General features: G+C 40.4%; 2 protein-coding genes across 5 annotated transcripts in view; one reads left to right on the top strand and one right to left on the bottom strand.

The window, feature by feature from the left end:
- The window catches only part of MKLN1 (muskelin 1), a 177,822-nt gene extending 167,327 nt beyond the window's left edge, over positions 1-10,495 (bottom strand). For all 3 annotated transcript variants that reach the window (XR_003609795.2, XM_088018511.1, XM_028106146.2), the window contains exon 1: positions 10,361-10,495. Coding sequence is in view for 2 of the 3 variants with exons in the window: in XM_088018511.1 (XP_087874637.1) it covers positions 10,361-10,458 (98 nt within the window). In the remaining variant the exon portion in view is untranslated. The remainder of the gene's footprint in view (positions 1-10,360) is intronic.
- A 59-nt stretch (positions 10,496-10,554) lies between these two features.
- Positions 10,555-20,784, top strand: part of LOC148162539 (uncharacterized) — a 60,179-nt gene continuing 49,949 nt past the window's right edge. For both annotated transcript variants that reach the window (XR_015766782.1, XM_088018510.1), the window contains exon 1: positions 10,555-10,737. Coding sequence is in view for 1 of the 2 variants with exons in the window: in XM_088018510.1 (XP_087874636.1) it covers positions 10,631-10,737 (107 nt within the window). In the remaining variant the exon portion in view is untranslated. The remainder of the gene's footprint in view (positions 10,738-20,784) is intronic.

The raw sequence follows: 20,784 nt of genomic DNA, 5'->3' as shown, positions 1-20,784 counted from the left end.
CAAAACTAATGAACAAAGGGGGGGAAAAAAGAGAAACCAAAAAAACAGACTCTTAACTGTACAGAACAAACTGATGGTTACCAGAGGGGAGGTTGGCGGGGATGGGTGAAACAGGTGAAAGGGATTAAGTGTACAGTTATCTTGAGCTCTGAGTAACACATGGAATTGTTTAATCATTATACGGTACACCTGAAACGAATATATCACTGTATGTTAATTACACCAGAATCAAATTTTTAAAAATAAAACAAAAAAAATAAGGGAAGATAAAAGACTAGCTAAACTGTAACAGAAAGTCCTCAGAGCAATAAACTTGAAGTCAAGCAATTTGCTAATTCCAGATGGTCATTTTCCTTACAGGGATTCAATTCATATGCATTAATCAGTCCAGTAACAGGAAAAAAAGAATCACCAACAGCTGGTAGTTCCTCAAACAGTTAAACATAGTTACCATAGAACCCAGAAATTCCATTCTAAGGCATTTATTTATTTTTTTTAAATGTTTTATTTATTTATTCATGAGAGTCAGAGAGAGAGAGAGGCAGAGGCAGAGGGAGAAGCAGGCTCCCCGCCTAGCAGGGAGCCCGATGCGGGACTCGATCCCAGGACCCTGGGATCATGACCTGAGCTGAAGGCAGACGCTTAACCATCTGAACCACCCAGGTGCCCCACCATTCTAAGGCATTTACCCAAGAGAAATAAAAACATACTACACAAAAACTTACAAACAAAGGTTTATGGCATTATTCATAATAGCTAAAAAGTGAATACAATCCAAATGTCCATCTACTAATGATTGGGTAAACAAATGCGGTATTTAAATAGAATAGAATATTATCAACCATAAAAAGAATGTAGTACTGATACATGCTACAAAGTGGATGAACCTTGAAAATAGTATGCTAAGTGAAAGAAGCCAATCACAAAAGACTATATATGATTTCATTTATATGAAATGCCTAGAATAGGCAAATCTATAGAGCCAGAAATTAGATTAGTGCCTAGAAATGTCAGAGTAAGCAAATAATGGCTAAAGGGTATCGTTTTCTTTTTGAGACTACAGAAATGTTCTAAAGTTGAATGCAGTAATGGTCATTAACTATCTGTGAACACAGTAAAAACCATTAAATTATACACTTTAATTTTTTTTAAGATTTTATTTGTCAAAGAGAGAGAGAACAAGCAGGGGAAGCAGCAGGCAGAGGGAGAAGCAGGCTCCCCACTGAGCAAGGAGCCTAATGTAGCACTCGATCCCAGGAGCCTAGGATCATGACCCGAGCCGAAGGCAGACGCTTAACCGACTGAGCCACCCAGGCGTCCCTAAATTATACACTTTAAATAGTCAAACTGTATGGTACCTGAACTATCAACCCCAAAACACTGTTATATAAAAAAAGTCAACTAACAAATACTTATATTCAAGGAATTTAAGGAAATGACCCCATCCTAAAACTAATCAAAATATTGGTATTATACTCTAAAGCTATTAAAAACTATTAGGTTGGGGACCTGGGTGGCTCAAGTGTCTCAAGGTGACATTTTAGCTGACAGTTGCAGAGTAAGTAGGAGTGAAGTTTTATGGCTCTTCTGATCACACTACTTAATCAAGAGGGAAAAGGAAAGAAAGGAGATAATGAGAGGAAAGGGGAAGGGGACGTTATCCAAGGATGTCTGAAATATGTTAGCATTTCTATTCATACAAAACAACATGCCTTAACAACAAATATATAGGTGATGACAATAAATAACAGTCATATTAAAGTAACACAAGGATATTTTAAAAGTATTAAATACTAACAATATTTACAAACCAAGAAATTTACATTAGACCTAGTATCTTCTCCCTAAACAATGTCTTCACATAAATATAACATTCCCATGAACTTTTTTTTAAAGATTTTATTTATTTATTTATTTATTTGACACAGAGAGAGCACGCGCAAGCAGGGGGAGCAGCAGAGGCAGAGGGAGAAACGGGCTCTCTGCTGAGCAGGGAGCCCAAAGCAGGGCTCGATCCCAGGACCCCAGGATCATGACCTGAGCTAAAGGCAGACCCTTAACTGACTGAGCCATCCAGGCACCACGCCCCATGAAAGTTTTAATAAAAAGGTAGATAATATAAAAAGCACATTACAGAAAGGGAAATTACTATACACTTATGACAAAGATTAAACTCTCAATTTCTGGACTTCATAAACAATTAAGTCTCAAAAGAGACTTCCAAATCAGCAACAAAACCAAGAATAATATCTCATTTTAACTTAGTCAATAAATATTTTAATAATTGCTAACAAATATTATTATTTACATTTCATAATTTTTTCCCATTAGGGATTAGGAATAAGCAGTTAAGATGTCAAAAGACAAAATGAAGGAAAAGACTCAGCAAAAAAAATCTTGAGCTCAAAGTTTAGATTAATACATTAATATAATCATGAGGAATTCATAAGCCTACCAGATACAACAATCTAATCCATAAGAACTACACACAATAACTTCTGCTTCTGGATGTGACATAATAGTCCATAGCACGTCAACATTCCCTCTTAACACTAGAAAAGCTGTATAAAATAGAAAAAAACAAAAGTTCTTAAGGTATCAGATACTTTCTGAGGCAGCTAGGACTTGAGATCCCAAAGAAGTCATTAAAGGGAGCCCCACATTCTACACAGGACATTCCAGCTATTTCTTTAATGGCACAGGGAAAGGGACTGGGAAAGGACAGTCACTAAAAGGCAGAAAAGTCAGCAGAACTTTTGGTGATTTTCATTTGGCCAGGACAAAACTTGGTAGTTGGGTCTTGCCATGATACCCAGGACTTAAGGGGTGAAGATCCCACAGTGAAGGGAGGCACACAAAAACAAACATGACACTGTGTACCGATGTTCCCCTTAAGGCATCTGTCAAGTCTTAAACTACACAGAGCAGAGGCTAAAAAGTCTGCAGAGAGGAGCTTTCAGGACTCCCATGCTGCTGGAGAGACAAAGCAGGAGGCCCGGAAATAGCCGGTCTCTCAGCCGGGTTCCCTGTAGGGCTGGCAAAAAGGGGGCAAACCCCAGGCTCACAAAACCGAAAACCCAGCTTCAAGTCAATGCAGTCCTGACTGAAGGTCTATTCCATCTGCCTGCCAGAAGATAGGTGAATCTTCTTGAGAAAGAGATCATTACGGACCAAACTGTAATTTGTACTTGTATCTAAAGTTCTGCACATAATGTCTGGCATTTAACCAAAAATTACCCCCCAAGATGGTGGTGGTAGTAAGAGTAGTAGTAGTCATAACAATTATCATTATATAACATATAACTATATATAATTATATACAATAATTATATTACCAGACACACAAAGATACTTAACGAAAAAGGAAAAAAGGCAACAGAAATAGATCTAAAGGTGATCCAGGTATTAGTTTTCAGACACAGACTTTAAAGTTACTTGACTGATAAAGAAAATGAATGACAGAGGACCTGTGTGGCTCAGTGGGTTAAGCGACGGACTCTTGATTTTAGCTCAGGTCGTGGTCTCAGGGTTGTGTGATGCCTCAGGATGGGGTCTGCTTGGGATTCTCTCCTTCTCCCTCTACCCGCACCCACCCCTGCTTGCGTGCATGCTCTCTCTAAAAATAAATAATCTTAAATAAAAAAAGAAAAAGAAAAAGAAAATGAGTGACAATATGGATATTTTCACCAAAAAAATTAGAATCTACTTTAAAAGAATCAAAATTTCTAGCACTAAAAAATGCTATAGCTGAAATCAAGAAAAAAAATAGGTGGGGTTAAAAGCAAATCGGACATGGCTGAATAGAGAATTGGTAAACTGGAACACAAATAAGTAAAATCTATCCAGGATGGAATAAGGAGAGGAAAAAAAATGATAGAAAAGACAGGGAAAAGCGTAAGGGACATGGGGGTAGGACAAAAGGTATAATATAGATTTAATTGGAGTCACAGAGGGAAGGAGAAAAAGAATGGGTCAGAAACAATATTTGAAGAGTATCAAAATTTTTTTCAGAACTGATGAGAGAGTCATGCTACAGATTCATGAGGGGTCAAAAACCATAGAGTAAATACAAAGAAAGCCATTCTTAGGTGAGAATATCTACATCTCGAAAATGAAAATCTAGAAATCCCTCATATTTCCAAAGATGATTTTTGAAAAATTGAAATATAGCAATCAGGTTGCCACAAACAGCTGATATGTATCTTATCTACATGTAAAATATCACAAAGTCCCTGTATCAGGCTCCAAATCATTTATTCAAAACCTACTATATTTACTTAGAAGTTAATGCAAATGATAGAGCCATCTGCCTATCTGGAAAAAAAATAACAGAATATAAACCTCCTGAATTTGATCAAAGATAAAAACTATTTCTACATAAAAGGAAACTGATGATGCTCAGAGAAGAATCATAACTTGCTAAAAGTCACACAAAGATCCAATTCTAGGAGTCAGCAGACTGAATCAGTAGGCCTCCATCTACCTCGTATTCCTTTCCTCTATACTGGGTATCTTTATTTTTCTAAAGTTCTAAGATTATCAGACTGAAAATATCAGAACTTTCAGTGGCCAGTAAAGTTCCTAAGCCATGCCAGTGTCTAATTTCAGTTTAGGGAAAGAGGAGGAAAGGAGAGTAAGGAAGCGCATGACAGTCCCCAATCTCCAAGGAGTGGAGTACCTCCAAACTAGTGATTCAAATTCAAGGATTTGCAGGAGTCTATGGGATTATAACAAATTCTCAAATTCATGTGTACAATGATTTTGTCTATAGACCAAATAAATAAACCTCATAAGTGTGTTCTATTTTTCAAATGTATGTGATTAATAAAACAAAAATTCATTTAAAAACCAAAATAAAGGAAGAGGGAGGAAGGAAAAGGAATTATTAGGAGCAATGTCACTTTTGAATTATATAAGCATTGTTCAGACATCTCTAAGGACCTAGCTCACCAAAACCCCATTTTTAATCCCAAATTGCTAAGGGTAATGCCAAAATAAACCCAGGGTAGATAGAAAGTTTCCTACAGATGGATACTTATTTATTTTTTTTTAAAAAAGATTTTATTTATTTATTTGACAGAGAGAGACACAGCGAGAGAGGGAACACAAGCAGGGGGCGTGGGAGAGGGAGAAGTAGGCTTCCTGCAGAGCAGGGAGCCCAGTGCAGGGCTCGATCCCAGGACCCTAGGATCATGACCTGAGCCAAAGGCAGACGCTTAACGACTGAGCCACCCAGGCGCCCCCAGATGGATACTTTAAATACAACAATTCAGTATCAAGGAACTCATAAATAAGTTCAAAATTTGTTTCGCTAAGGCAAACAGTCTCACTCAAAATGGCCAAAGAACAACAAAAACAAACAACAACAAAACAAAGCCCGAAAGCCTAAATGTCCAGTAATAGGAGACCAATTAAATAAAATGCCATAAAATCATTACCTAGATTATAATGCACCATTGACAAATGATATAGAGGAATATTTAATAACATGAGAAAATATTTATTATATAATGAGGAAAAAGAATACATAACAGCAAACAGAGGACAAAGTCAAAATGAAAAATATAGTTACAACAAAACATCTGGAATGATATATATCAAAGGGTGATTGGTTATCTTTGGATGGTGGTATTAAGGATAATTTATATTTTGTTCCAGTCTCTATTTTGCAAATATTCCACAATAAACTTAGGAGGCTTTTTTGCAAGCAGAAAAAATATGTATTCATTTTTAAGTGTTAAATTTTAAAATAGTTGAAATAGGTTCATCTCTAATCCTGGTTGTCAAATCATTATCACTTTAACTGTGAACTATGTATGTACACAAGGTACAATTTTAATGGTTTGATTTTAAGTAATAAAGAAGACTAATAGAAAAAAAGATAAACACACTTAAAATGTATCAAATTTTACAATCTAAAATATTTAAGTCTTCAGTTACATGTAAACTAGAATCAATTCCATATTAGTGAAATTACCTAATGCGTAAAAAACTTTAAAAGGTCCTCCCAGTTTTCATATTAATACATTAAAACCTTAAATGTCAAGACAAAAAATTCTAAATATTGCTCTCTTTCTCTAAACTTATAGCACTTATTTGTACTCACAATTAGGCACATATTATAGACACGCAAAATATGGAAGCAGCTTTGGTTAACAGAAGTCAGAAGGCCCAAGATGAGAATACTATCTCCTACCGTTTCAATTCTTGGACCTGGGCAAATTAATTTCTCTCTCTGAACTTCAGTTTCCCTAGCTGTAAGACAGAGTAATATTTATTGTAAAGTGTTTATGAAGACTAAATCAAAAAACACATGCTAAGTGCTAAGCACAGTGCCCAAAGAACAGAAGGTACTTAAATGGTAGTTGTTACTAGAAGCACATGCAATAGCTTTTAAGTCACAGAACTTGCCAAGCCGTTTAAAAACTTTATGACAAGTTACTTAACCTGTACAGACCTCAGTTTCCTCATCTGCAAAAAACAAAAACAAACAAACGAAAAACCTCTTTGTTCTAAGGATTAAGTAAGACTATATAGAAAAATCATTTTGCATATAATAGGTGCTCAGTATTGGTTAGCTTTTGTTGCAAGTTGTCAAGTATGACAAGTTACTTAACCTGAACAGACCTCAGTTTCCTCATCTGCAAAAACATATAATAGGTGCTGCAGTATTGGTTAGCTTTTGTTGCAACTTGTCAAGTATGACAAGTTACTTAACCTGTACAGACCTCAGTTTCCTCATCTGCAAAAAACAAAAACAAACAAACGAAAAACCTCTTTGTTCTAAGGATTAAGTAAGACTATATAGAAAAATCATTTTGCATATAATAGGTGCTCAGTATTGGTTAGCAATTGTTGGTATCACTATTAGTTAGCTACATCAAGAAGTATTTAAGTATAGAGAATATAAAATATTTTTACATAATAAACTCCCATGTAATTTTAACAATTAATCATCATTTAAATATATTGCCCTGGGATGCCTGGGTGGCTCAGGTCATGATCCCAGGGTCCTAGGATAGAGTCCCCCATCGGGCTCCTTGCTCAGCAGGAAGTCTGCTTCTCCCTCTGCCTGCCGCTCCCCTTGCTTGTGCTCTCTCTCTGACAAATAAAAAAAATAAAATCTTTTTAAAAAAATGTATTTCTCGGGGCGCCTGGGTGGCTCAGTCGTTAGGCGTCTGCTTTCAGCTCAGGTCATGATCCCAGGGTCCTGGGAGAGAGCTCCGCACCAGGCTCCCTGCTCAGCAGGAAGCCTGCTTCTCTCTCTCCCACTCCCCCGCTTGTGTTCCCTCTTTCGCTGTGTCTCTCTCTGTCAAATAAATAAATAAAATCTTAAAAAAAGAAAAAATGTATTTCTCTTAATTCCCAAATTGAGTATAAATTTCAGAAAAATGTAAAATATGGCAAACTTAAGCACACTGCAAAACAAAAGGCCACTTTGTTAGCTTCAAAATAAAAATGTGCTATCTATAACTAGATCTGCTTTAATATTTTTAAGGTCCAAATAAATCTGAAAGGATGAGAAGGAAAAAAATGGTTTTTCTCTGCCTTTGGGAGAAGGAAAAAAAATTCTAGTCCTTAGGAAGATAGATATCTGAATTGTTCCATTTTTTTTTCATGACTTCACATGTTTTTACACAACTAAAATTTAAGTGCCTTTAATATGAGAACTCTTTCCAATCTCTGAATTCCTGTCTCTACCTTTGTGCAGAAGCAGAACAGCACTTTTAAGACTATGGAATGGGAAGCGAGACTGCCTAGGTTCAAATCCTGACTTCATCTAGCTGTGTAACCTGAGGCAAGTTTTAATCTCTCCATGCCCAGTTCCTCACCTGGAAAACAGAAATTCTTCAAACAATTGTGAGGATTAAATGAGTTAATACACTTAAAGTGTTCATAAAAAAGCTTACCATATGGAAGGCACATTATAAGTGTTTCTCACTGTTATTATTGCTTTCTTATTCACCCCTAAAAATGCCTAGATCTGTGACTCTTGAAACCAATAAATACTTGCTACCCAAGAGACAATTCCAACAAATGGCTTTACTTAAATTAGAACTAACGGTCACAGCAGTAAAGATACAGCAACTACCATTAAAGAGGATTTTAGGGCAAAAGCAAGGAAAGTCAATTCCCTTTCTTACACTTCCTATTATATAAAGCTGTAGCATCCTTACTTGCTAAAAGAAGTTCAGTACCAAAAGAGTTTTACAAGTTAGGCATGGCACACACTAATCCAGCACACACAAAATTCTCAAACTCAAAGTCCATAATAATTATATTCTTTCAAAGAAAAAAAGTTCCAATTACTCTTCTAACATCTTAGTACTTTAAAATAAAAACTATTCTGCATAAAACAGCAGAATACCATAAGGATTAAATAAGACACTGTAAATAAAAGTGTTTGAGAGTTAATATGCATTAAATACTAATTTATGAACATATACGAGAGAATTATAACAATAGATTTCTCCAAACTCAAACAACTGCCTTCTAACCAAAACTAGTACTCACCAAAACTAGTACTCTGTCCACCTCAAATCTTGGGTCAGATAATGAGACATAAGTCAGAGTAAAGTTACCATCCCACTAAATCATTTCCTGCTTGAAACGCACTCTTCCCTTTTTATTCATAATGGAGATGGGATTTCTAATATCCAAGTCCTGCCCTTAGACCAGAAATTTAAGGAGTGAAATCCTGAAAGTAGCCCAACTTAAGACCAGAAAAACTTGTTATTAGAAAACTTCTTTGAAGTTATTAGATCAAAGGATGCCACCCCAATTCCCTACTGTCTGTGATCCTAACCTGGGTATAGAAAAATGCTAATTGTCTCCAGATTCAAGAACTTGTTAGCTTCAAAAATCAGAAGTACCTGGGCCACATTTCAACTCCAGCTGAGGGCTAGAATGTTCACCTGGCTCACTCTCAAATGAAAAGTTGTAGTCCAACATCAATCAGGAACACAGCTATGCAGTAGCCATCAATAGGCCACACAGGCCAGATCTGACCACAGGTCACTTGGCACCCTTCACTGAAGCAAACCCTGCTGAAGGCCTGCCTGCCAACCCTTGACCTGGTGAATAGGACAATGGGCTAGCAGTCAAGAGAGCTATAGGTTCTTCTAGTCACAGATCCATTTTGAGATGCTTGACTGATTTAACTGAAGAAATCAAATTTGAGAAAATGTAAAAAATTTTTGAAATACAGATGAAAAATTCTGAGTATGCTTCACAGATCTCGTTACTTCATCTGTTCAGTAACATAAAAAGATATATTACTTGCCACTTGTTTTGTTCATAAAATCATTCCTGGCCTTGTGGAAATGATGGGCGGGGGCGGGGGACAACTAGCACTTTTCTTCAGGGTCTGCATAGATCTTTAAACTTCACTAAGCCAGTTTCTCTATCTCTATGTAAAACTGGAGTTACATGTTCTTCCCTCAAAGATAAACTAAAGATAAACACTGTATGAAAGTGCTTTCAGCATTTCAGAAGGAATTTGTTACAAAACAAAACAAAACAAAAAAACAAAAAACATATGGTAGTAATGCAATGGAACTTGTTTTAACACCAAATCGGGGATTCAAACCAAACCAGTGTTGGAAGTCAAATCCATTAAAGTCAGACTTTTCCGTCTATATGTGAGTTTCTGGGTTGGGAAATTGGTCTGTATTTATATAAATCCATGTTCTGAGCCATAATATAATGGAACTCTCCTGTAATGTCCCAGCCCACTCCCTATCTTTTTCAGAACACCAGCCGGAAAAGACAACCCTCTGCAAATTCTACAAATCCTCCCCACTTGCAAGGATTCTGGTGGATCCCACAACTTTTCAGCCTTTCGTGACTTTTACCACTCCTCTCGAGCTAATCACTTCTAATGACCCCAGTCAAGAACAATCACTCCTCTGCTCAGCTTTACACTTTGTCTCGGCCGGGCCGTCCCCCAATCTCCACAGCCCCGACGACCCTAGACATCTTCACCAGTTTGCCAGACGTCGGGACCTCAAAAGCTCCGGTTCCTGCCCCACCTCCCCGAGCCAGCCGCCCCCCAAGCTCTCTTCAACCCCCAAATCCCGGACACAGCATCACGGGGCTCCCGGTTGTCCTACGCGCTCCGGGTCCGCGGCACACCTCACCCCTTACCCCCGGACCCCGCTCTCCGGACCCTAACCCCTCCTTGAGACGGGGGGTAGGGAGGGCAAAGCTCTCCGCGGCTGGACCGAGACTCGGGAGGCCAGGCGTCCCCCTACCAGGCCCCGCCTGGGCCTCTCGGCTCGACTGCCCTCCACAGCCCCCCTGGCCCAGCCGTGCTTATGCCGAAGAGTAGGGCAGCACGAGCCCAGGGCCCAGCACTTACTCGGGAAGGTAAGTGGAGGAGAAGGAGCTCCACTTGTGTAGCGCATAGGGGAGAAGCCGGCACTCGGGCGCCGCAGCGACAGCCCCGCCAGCCGCCATCTTGTCAGCACCGAAGCGGCCGCCACCGACCGCCGGCCGCGCCGGGAGGAGGAGAGGGGCGTGGCCTGTTCTTAAAGGGGCCGCGGCCCACCGGGCCGTGTGCTCTCCCCTTCTGGGGTCTTGCTGGCTTTGTGCGCGGATATTCGGGCTCTCCTAGAGTTTCCGTCGCCTAATGCTCCTTAATACCCCGACCGAAATTGAGATGGACTGTGAGCACCTGAGGGCTGTCCTGGGAGGCGTGGAGGGGAGTGGCGTAAAGGACTTTTCTTACAAGCTGAGGTAAGCCAAGAATGTTATGAAAAGAAAGAAATTGTAGTTAGGAGCCAGGAAGGGAAATTGAGAAGACGGACTTGGGAGAAGGGACGTCTTTGCGACTTCGGAAACCGCTGCCCTCACCGAAAGGGAGCTGGCGTGGAAGAGCTACCATCCTTTCCCTCTGCGGCCGTCCTGGTTTTAAATGTCTTGCCCCGCGTTCCCGAGTCACATGGAGACAGGAAAAGGAAATGCTCCTGTGTCCTCTCACCGTGTTCTGTTTGCAGTTTGTGAGATGCCCTTCCTTGTAATTGCGAGTCCTCTCACACCAGTCCGTGCAATAGGCTTGCTCAGTCATGATATTCACCCACAGACCAGAAAAAAACCTTAAGGGGTTGGGGAAGCCGTGTGTCATGGTTTTTTCCAGTTGTTGAATCTGCCTGCTTTTAGCTCGGGCAGAAATTTCGCCCAAAATTTCAGACAGAACAGAGTTGTGAGAAAAAGACCAGAGAGGGAGTAACAACCCCCGTGCTCTGGATGCCATAGGGGCATCACACCAGCTTCTTATCAAAAAAGAAACATTTGCTCCAAATATCTGGCAGCTTTAGATAATGCTCCCATCAGGGACCTGTTTGTCAGGGTTATGCATGCTTAGTTCTTGGCTTAGCCACTGCGATTACCCAAGTATTCCTCACTCACTAGAAAAGGTTCTACCCCGAAAAGCCGTGACAGTGTCTTCATCTTGTCCTGCCCCATGGAAAAACTCATGCAAAGAGTTTCTCAGTGAATGACCAAGTGAGTTGAAACACCTCAGTAGTAGTCTCTTCCTGTTATACTCATTAACTGTCCTGACCTATTACCATAGAGGAAAACTTTGTAGTGGCCTTTGCTAGCATATCAGATCAAGAATGCCAAAAAGGGGGCGCCTGGCTGGCTCAGTCAGTAAAGCATTCCACTCTTGATCTTGGGGTTGTGAGTTCGAGCCCCACATTGGGTATAGAGATTACTTAAAAAAAAAAAAAAACTTTGAAAAAAAGAATGCCCCAAAGAAGGCCACAATATATTAACTTCTAAAATCACATGCACTTTGGGTGTTGCAGCATGTTGGAAAAATATTTGTTCCTTGAGGGAATGCTATATGACCCCAGTGACTTGATTTGGGAGTCTAGAGACAGGGGGAGAGGCCAGAGAAGGTTAGTCCCAAAGATGCTTAGTGGTTAACTTTGGGGAAAAGAGATACTTTTAAGGGGAAAGGATTAAGATGGTGACTCAGTTCAATTAGTTAGGGGCCCCAAATTTGCTAACTACACCTCTTACCCTAATGTAAGTAGAGTCTTTGTCCTTTTCCAGACATAGAGTTATGGTTTCTGAGTGACCCTTTTATTTTTTTTAAAGAATTTATTTATTTATTTATTTGAGAGGGTGGGGATGAGGGGCAGAGGGAGAGGGAGAAAGAGAATCTCAAGCAGACTCCATGCCAAGTGCATAGCCAGTCATGGGGCTCAATCTCATGACCCAGAGATCATGACCTGAGCCAAAATCAAGAGTTGAATGCTCAATCAACTGAGCCAGCCAGGTGCCCCCTGAGTGATCCTTTTAAAAAACAGATATAAGCCAGTTCTTCCTGAGGTGACTTTCAGTGACTTTCTATTCCATTTAAGTAATACGAAGCTCCTTTAGCAGAGGCCTTTCATATCCTGCCTTGATTACCTCTTCAGCCTTCTCTCTTCTTTCCCCCTTACAAGTTTTACTCCTCCCAAACTAAACTAACACACTGAATTGGCTCCTATAAGTTCTGTGCTCTCTCTGGCCTCCAAGGTTAGTCTAAGCCAAGCCAGAAGTATTCTCTACCATTACTCACCTGGCTAACTCCTGCTCATTTTTCAGATCATTTCATTCTGGAAAATCATTCCTCATCACCTATTTTGAGGTTAGGTGCCATTTTCTGTGTTTCCCTTGGCACCCTTAGTTTCCCTCCTTATCTTAGCAAATATCACAATATATTTTAATTTCCTCTTTTTTTCCTATTCTCTCTCCCTAAACTATAACTCCCATGCAGGTAGGAGTTATGCATATCTTGTTCACAGTTGTATCCTCAGTCCTATGAGAATGTCTGGTACATAGTAGGTGCTCAATAAATATTTATTGAAGAATGAATAAATTACACTAAAAGGGAACTTGGGTTGCAAAGGAAAGAGAATGCCAGAACTTCTCAGACAGCAAACATGTATCCCTATTAAAAAAAAAAAAAAAAGATTTATTAAAAGGCTGTGATATACCAGGCTTTGTCTAGGTGCTAGGAAGACAGGGATAAACAAATAAGCCAGATGAGGGCCCTGCTTTCATGGAGCTTATATTCTGATAGGGTAACATATAATAAATAAAGTCAATTGGATCATTTTAGTCTGTGCATTTAGAGTACTAATAAAAGACTACACTGGAGTAATATTTAGACTGGATGGTAAAAGAAACTTCTCTAAGAAGGTAATAGTTAAGCTAATAACCTATACAGTAAGAAAATGCCAGGCATACAAAGGCTGGATAAAAAACATTCTAGGCAGAGAGAATAAATAAGTGCAATGGGGCCGGAGACCAGAAAGGGGTTGGTGTGTTCAAAGAATAGAAAGCGTGGCTGGAGCCTAGTGATGGGGGAGAGTGGAGTCGGGAAAGTAGGGCCCTAACAGCTGTGGTAAGGAACCATGACGTGGAACTATGAAGAAGAGACCTGTGCAGGGGCTGAAGTCAAGGAGCAGCGTGATCCATTTTAGTGAGTCGGAGAGAAGGAAGAGTTGAAGTGAGAAGACTTGACAGGAGATTATTATAGTAGCCATGCAAGAAATGATGGTGGCTCGGATTAGCAGAGGAGATGGAGAATAGAGGTTGAATTAGGACATATTTTAGAAGTAAAGCCAACTAGACTTGCTAAGGGAGGGAAGGCAGGCAGACAAGGAAGGAATCTAGGATAATTCCTGGGCTTGGGATTTGCATCACTGGGTAGATAGTGATGCTTTTATTGGGAGGGGAAGATTTAGGGTTAGAACAGTTTCAAGGTAGAAGGAATCAAGAATTCTGAATTCAGACATTCAAATGGCCAAGAGACACATGAAAAGATGCTCAGCACCACTAATCATCAGGGAAATGCAAGTCAAAACCACAATGAGCTATCCCCAAACACCAGTCAGTATGACTGGTATCAAAAAGACAAGAAATAGTATGTGTTCTCAGGGATGTGTAGAAAAGGAAACCCTCGTGCATGGTTGGTGGGAATGTAAATTGGTACAACCGCTGTAGGGAAACAGTGTGGATGTTCCTCAGAAAATTAAAAATAGAAGTATCATATGATCCAGTAATTCCACCACTGGGTATATGTCCAAGGAAAATGAAAACACTAATTTGAAAAGATACATGGGGTGCCTGGCTGGCTCAGTCGGTAGAGCATGTGACTCTAGAGCTCAGGGTCATGCGTTCAACCCCACGTTGGGTGTAGAGCTTACTTAAAAAAAAAAAAAACGAAAAGATATATGCACCCCTATGTTTATTGCAGCATTATTTAAATAGCCAAGAAATGGAAGCAGCCCAGGTGTCCACTGATAACGTGAAGGAATGAAGAAGATGTGGTATATACATATATAAAAGAGTGAAATCTTGCTATTTGCAACAACATTGGTGGACCTAGAGGGTATTATGCTAAGTGAAATAAGTCAGAGGAAGACAAATACTGTAGGATTTCACTTATATGTGAAATCTGAAAAACAAAACAAATGAACAAACAAGCTAACAACAAAAAAAAAACCCCAACACTCTTAAATAACCAAACTGGTGACCAGAGGGGAGGTTGGTGAGGGGATGGGTGAAATGGGTAAATAGGATTCTTTTCTTACAAAAGAAGGAAAAAAAAAAAACGGAATTCTGACATCAGTGTACTGTGTAGGGGATGCCTAGTGGCTATCAAAGTAGAATTGCCAAGGATGTAACATGGAGAATCTATATTGGTCAGAGTCTTACATCCAGTCACCTTTTAGGCATTTGGCCTTCTTTTCATCGAACCATCTAGTGGTTGCTTATTTTGTCTCAGGCACTGATTGCTGAGTCAATAAATTTTTCTCTGAATAGCAGAGTCACTAGCTCCAGGTATAGCAGCTCTAGATAGAAGAAACCATTGGTGTCAGCCTTTTGAAGAAGATGATATAGGGGTACAAGAATAGCCTATGGAAAGAAGCCTAGAGTATGTGTTGAAAATCTTAGTTTTGTTCCTAGGTCTGGTACCTTTCTAGCCATGAGACCTCGGGAAAGTCGCCTAACTTCTCCGAGTCTCATTTTCCACCCTATAGAGTGAATTGAATCAAATCTATCCTGTCTACTACACAAGGGGGTTGTGAAGATCAGGTGAAGGAAGAGAACAATTATTGTGTGCCTAGCTTCTTTACTATGAACGATGTAAGTTCTCATTTCATTCTCAGAGAAACTCTGAGATATAAATATTATTTTTCCCCTTTCACAAATGAGAAAAATAAGACTCAGAAATGTTAAGTACTTGTCTTTGGTTTGCTTCTTCACATGTGTGGGACAGAAGAGAGTGAGGTGGGGCTATTCCTTCCCCTGACTTCCTGCCTGTAAGGTCACTCGGGACTGACTGGCCCTTTTGACCAAAGGTCACAAGTCCTCTTCCCAAGTGGTCTCTCTACACAGCTCTCTGGTTCTGGGTTCCAGTAACCACTCCCACTCCTTGCTTTCTGTGGTTCCCTGGTGTGTTCTCACACTTTTATAAATAGTCCCTTTATTAAACATTGCCCAACTTGAGAATGCCATCTGTTTCCAGCTGGGACCTTCACTGATAGAATAACTTATCCGAGGAGGTGTAGCTAGTCAGTAACAGAGCCGGAATCTCTTTGGTTTGAAAGCTGGTCCTGTTTGATCACATCCCATTCTTCTCAAGTAGGAAGAAACATAGTCAACTGTAAAGTACTATTCAGATATAAGATGTTGTCAAATAAAAAAGACCACCAATGGGCGCCTGGGTGGCTCAGTCGTTAAGCGTCTGCCTTCGGCTCAGGTCGTGATCCCAGGGTCCTGGGATTGAGCCCCGCATCGGGCTCCCTGCTCAGCGGGAAGCCTGCTTCTCCCTCTCCCACTTCCCCTGCTTGTGTTCCCTCTCTCGCTGTCTCTCTCCCTCTCTGTCAAATAAATAAATAAAATCTTTAAAAAAAAAGACCATCACGAGTTAGAAAGCAAAACAAATTTGGCTGATTTATTTCCAGGCAAAGGAACACACTAGGCTAAGAGGGAAAAGAAGGTGTTTTTAATTGTAAGGAAAGGGTTTCATGATTGTTATGTTCACTAAAGATTAAAATATACCCTCTAAATGAGCTGGAATAAATCAACAGCTCTGTACATGACTGGTTAAAGCAAGCCTCATACATCAGTGGTCAGGAAAAAAATAAATCTTCAGATAGGTTCTGTAAGGGTCTTACTTTAGCTGACCCGAGGTCGGGCAAAGTTCATGGTTTGTTTAACCATTTTAGGTGTTGAGTAAAGTAGAAGCACAATACAGTATACAGTGTGCTATCTCCTAGGCAAGCTCTGCTGTAAATGGAAGAATTTCCTTTTACAATATTATGCAACAGATGAAGAAACTAATACCCAAATATGTTAGATGTCATGTCCAAGGTCATTTACACAGCTGGCCTTTTGCAGATCAGAATCCATAAGCCAAGTACCTGATTCTCAATGACTTTTTTCCTCATGTATTTAATGGGAAATTTTTAGGACTACGCCTACATTATTCTTCTTTATATCATCCATAACTAGCACATAGTAGATACTCAGATATTTCCTGAACTGTATCTCTTATAGCCTCCTGAATTTTTTCTCACTAATTGTCTTAGGCAATTAAGCCTGCTATAACAAAAATACCATAAACTTTGTGGCTTAAATAACAAAACACTTATTTTTCACAGTTCTGGAGGCTGGGAAGTCCAAAATCAAGGTGCTAGTAGATTCAGTATCTGATGAGGGACCTCCTCCTGATTTGCAGACATCTACCTTCGTGCTTCTGCTCCTGGCCCCTCAAAATGCATGTCCTTCTCACAGGCAAAATACATTCATTTCATCCCAATAGCTCCAAAATCTTATCTCATTCCAGCATAAAGTCCGAAGTCTTATCCAAATATCATCTCAATCAGGTATGGATGAGACTCTTCCTGAGGCAGAACTCCTCTCCAGCTATGAACCAGTGAAACCAAGTAAGTTAAGTGCTTGCACAGTACAGTGGTAGGACAGGCATAAGATAGACATTCCCATTCCGAAAGGAAGAAATGAGAGAGGAAGGAGGGATGAGTCCCATGAAAGCAAGGCAAACTCCATGAAATCCCAAAGCCTGAGAATAATCCCCTTTGACTCTTTGCTCTGCCTTTAGTGCTGCCTTTTTTACCCCCTGGGATGGTGGCCTTGCCAGAGAACCCCCCCCCCCGCCCCCACAGGGCTCTGGGTAGGCCTGTCCCAGAGCTGTGGTGGAAGCCATCTGGTCTGTTGTAATAGAGGTGATCACTTCCTCTTTTGAAACCCTGCTGGCCCCCCTGATCTCTGAATTGTTTTCAGGGTCATTCTTTCCCTGTCTTGAAGAATAGCTTATATTCCAACCAAACAGCTCTGTGGTCCTGGTCCTGTAAAATCCAAGACATCCAACAGCCTTTCTTCATTCCATCTATATCCATCTCCTTCAGTTCACACTGGAGTCTCCTTGCTGAGGTGGCTGATTAGGTCCGTGGTTCATATCCACACTAATCTCCTTATCAAATGGTCAGCCAGCTATACCTTTAGTGTTCTCTTCAAACATGCTTTCTCATTTTTTGTAATGTGGAGAGGCTTAGAATTTTCCAAATCTTTAAATTCTGGTTCCTTTTTGCATAACAGTTCCATCATCAGTTCATATCTCTCTTATCTCATTTTACTACAAGCAGTCAGGAAGAACCAAGCCACTTCTCCAACACTTTGTTTAGAAATCTCAGCTAGATACCAATTTCATCACTTGCAGGTTCTACCTTCACAGAACACAAGAACAAAAACACAAATCAGCCAAATTCTTTGCCACTATTTGACAAAGATTGCCTTTCCTCCAGTCTCCAATAACATGTTCCTCATTTCTGTCTGAGAGCAGAATGGCCTTTACTGTCCGTATCTCTAGCAACATTCCATTCATATATTCTCTTAAAAAATGGAAGGCATTCTCTCCAGCTTTCTTCCTTCTGAGCTCTCTCCAGAATCGCCTTTGGTAGTCCCTTCACAGCAATAAGGAGTTCTTCCAGCATGTCCCCCCTAAACATGCCCACTTCTGTGTACCGATTTTTGTCTTAGTTAGCTTGGGCTACTGTAACAACAATATGATAGACTATGTGGATTAAATAGCTATTAACCTTAAAAATAAAAATACTTTGCCAGCAAAAAATCGATTTATTCAGAAATAGAGAATTTCAATTCAGGACATGCAAGCTACAGCAAAACCATAGGCAAGTCCAGCAACAGGCAAAGGAGAGGGATGTTATTTAGTTGAAGAAGAAATAAGTTGGGAGGGATTGTTTTGAATGAAAGTCCATTGGAGAAAAGAAAGAGTTGGGGTTGATGACTTCTCATTAGCTGAGTTGAAGAGGAAGTCAATGTCTTGTAGGAGATACAATGTACTTCTTTTCCCTGTTGGGGCCTGTAATTGATGATTCTTTCCTGGTGATGATTCTTCTGTTGGAGCCCATAATTGACACCTCTGTTGGGAAGAGTGTAACTGACAATTCTTCCTGTAACTGACATTGAGTGGTATGTCTGTCCTCTTTAGTGAGGTTTTCCTTTATTGATTTTCACACAACAAACATTTTTTTCTCACACTTAGAGTCTTGAAGTCCAAACTCAAGGCACCAGTAGATTGGGTGTCTACAGCCTTATTCCTGTTTGCAGATGGTGGCCTTCTTGCTGTATGGATGAGAGAAGATTTCTGGTCTCCTCCCCTTTATAAGGGCACTAGTCCCATCAGGAAGCTCCACCTTCATGATTTCATCAAAATATAATCACCTTCTAAAGGCCCCACCTTCTAAAACCATCAGATTGGGGAGTAGGGCCTTCAGCATATGAATTTGAAGAAAACACAAACATTCAATCCATAGCACTAATGTATGATTATATTTTTTAAAAATTAAAGGAGTTTGCTTAGGGACCATCTGAAGACTGGAAAGTATTAAAGGCATGGGGGCTATCCATCCATTTTTGGTTAGTAAATGAAGAAAATCATCATGGGGATTAGAATTTGCCCCATAATAATTCCCACTGAGCATTTCTTGCATACCAGGAATATGCATGCATTATCTCAGTGAATGAGCAGCCCTGCCAGTAAACTCAAGAGATTCTTGGAGGTCAAGATTCGCCAAACCCACACGTGCCCTATTATACAAGTCTCAAATGTACACATTCAGGATTCAGAAGGCCAAGGGAAATATGTGATGTATTCCTAAGACTAATGGTTCTGCCTCCATCTTGCTTCTGTTCTCTCACGGTTGCCGCATTAACTCATTACAACTTTGCTATTGTTGTGGAATCATTTCTTTGGGCACAACACTGCCAAAAGGAGTGGGTGAAAAGCAAATACCAGCACTTTGTAAATAAGGGGATATCCCCTTTATTTTTTAGGACAAAGGAACTTGAGCCAGCCCCAGTGGGGCCTCTGCGCAGGTCCCAGGTGAACGGTGAGACTAGCTTCAGGTGTGACACTCAGGTCCGTCTGCTCCCAGGAGATGGCAGCAGCAGCCACCACAGCCTCCGCTGGCTGGCCATAGCAGAATTCCTCCTTTTGCCTGTTGGCATCCAAGCCTAGAAATTCCTGGTATTAGAGACCGCTTTATCCCTCCCTTGTTCGCTGAGCTTGGTTGGAGCTGAGGGACAGAGAGTGCAGGAACTGGCACTGGTTCGTCATCTCATAAGTGCCTACTTTTTTTTTTTTTTTTTTTTGGTAAACATTTTGGTCTGAACTGTGACCTTGAAGCATGTACGAAGGAGGACCAGGAAGTCTCTGGCCAGGGGAAAGAGCTTCAAAAAGAAATAAATACAGTTGACCCTTGAAGCCGGGTTAGGGGCACCAACCTCCCTCCCCACCTTCATGCCGTCAAAAATCCACATATAACTTTTGACTCCCTTAAAGCTTATCTACATATATCTCACTGTTGACTGGAAGCCATACTGATTGCATAAACAGTCAATTAACCCGCATTTTGTATGTGTATTATATGCTATATTCTTACACTAAAGTAAGCTAGAAAAAGAAAACATTATTAAAATCACAGGAAGAGAAAATGCATTCACAGTACTGTACTGTATTTCTTAGAAAAAAAAAAAAGTCCACATATTAGTGGACCGATGCAGTTCAAACCCGTGTTATTTCAGGGTCAACGGTAGTAACTTAAACACTTAACATCCACACAGGCATAAATGCAGAGGACCCCAGCTCACAGTTTGGTGCCACACCAAGAATATAGATTCTCCACCCAGCCTCCCAGATACCAGCCAGCTGACCTTGTCCCGGGTTCTGTCAGAGCTGCAATTTCCTCATCCACCTAGTATGGACTCAGTGATGTAAAGTCCCTACTAATTCTTAAATTATGAGTTACTGTACTTTTGTTTTCTGGATTAAGTAAGGCTGGGCCTTTATGAGTTACTGTACTTTCATTTTCTGGATTAAGTAACTGGGCCTTCACCCTTTCAGAATTTTAAAAATCCCAGACACAACAAGTGCTACAGGATCCAAGCTGATCCCAGGTGAGCACATACCCTGGTTCAGTGAGCACTGCCAGCTGCTGAGGAGGTGGCCAGGACTCCCAGGAAATGTCTGAACACCACACAGCTGTGGAGGAACTGTCGACTGCTGGGGGTTGCTTTGCAAATTACCACATCTAAATGAGGCAGACAAAATAATATTCCAAAAAGCAATTACCACTGACTCCTAGCGTATTTGGAAACCAGAAGTCCTTTTGGGAAAAGTGAAATTGGCTCACAAAAAATTATCCCACCCCTTGGGGTAGAAATGTTTGAGGTTTAGGG

Source organism: Eumetopias jubatus, unplaced genomic scaffold (assembly GCF_037043125.1).
Source record: "Eumetopias jubatus isolate StellerSeaLion01/CBP00866 unplaced genomic scaffold, mEumJub1_p1.0 scaffold_14, whole genome shotgun sequence".
Taxonomy (NCBI): Eukaryota; Metazoa; Chordata; class Mammalia; order Carnivora; family Otariidae; genus Eumetopias; species Eumetopias jubatus.
The sequence above is the reverse complement of the archived record's forward strand: the minus strand, read 5'-3'. Positions and strand labels throughout refer to the sequence as shown.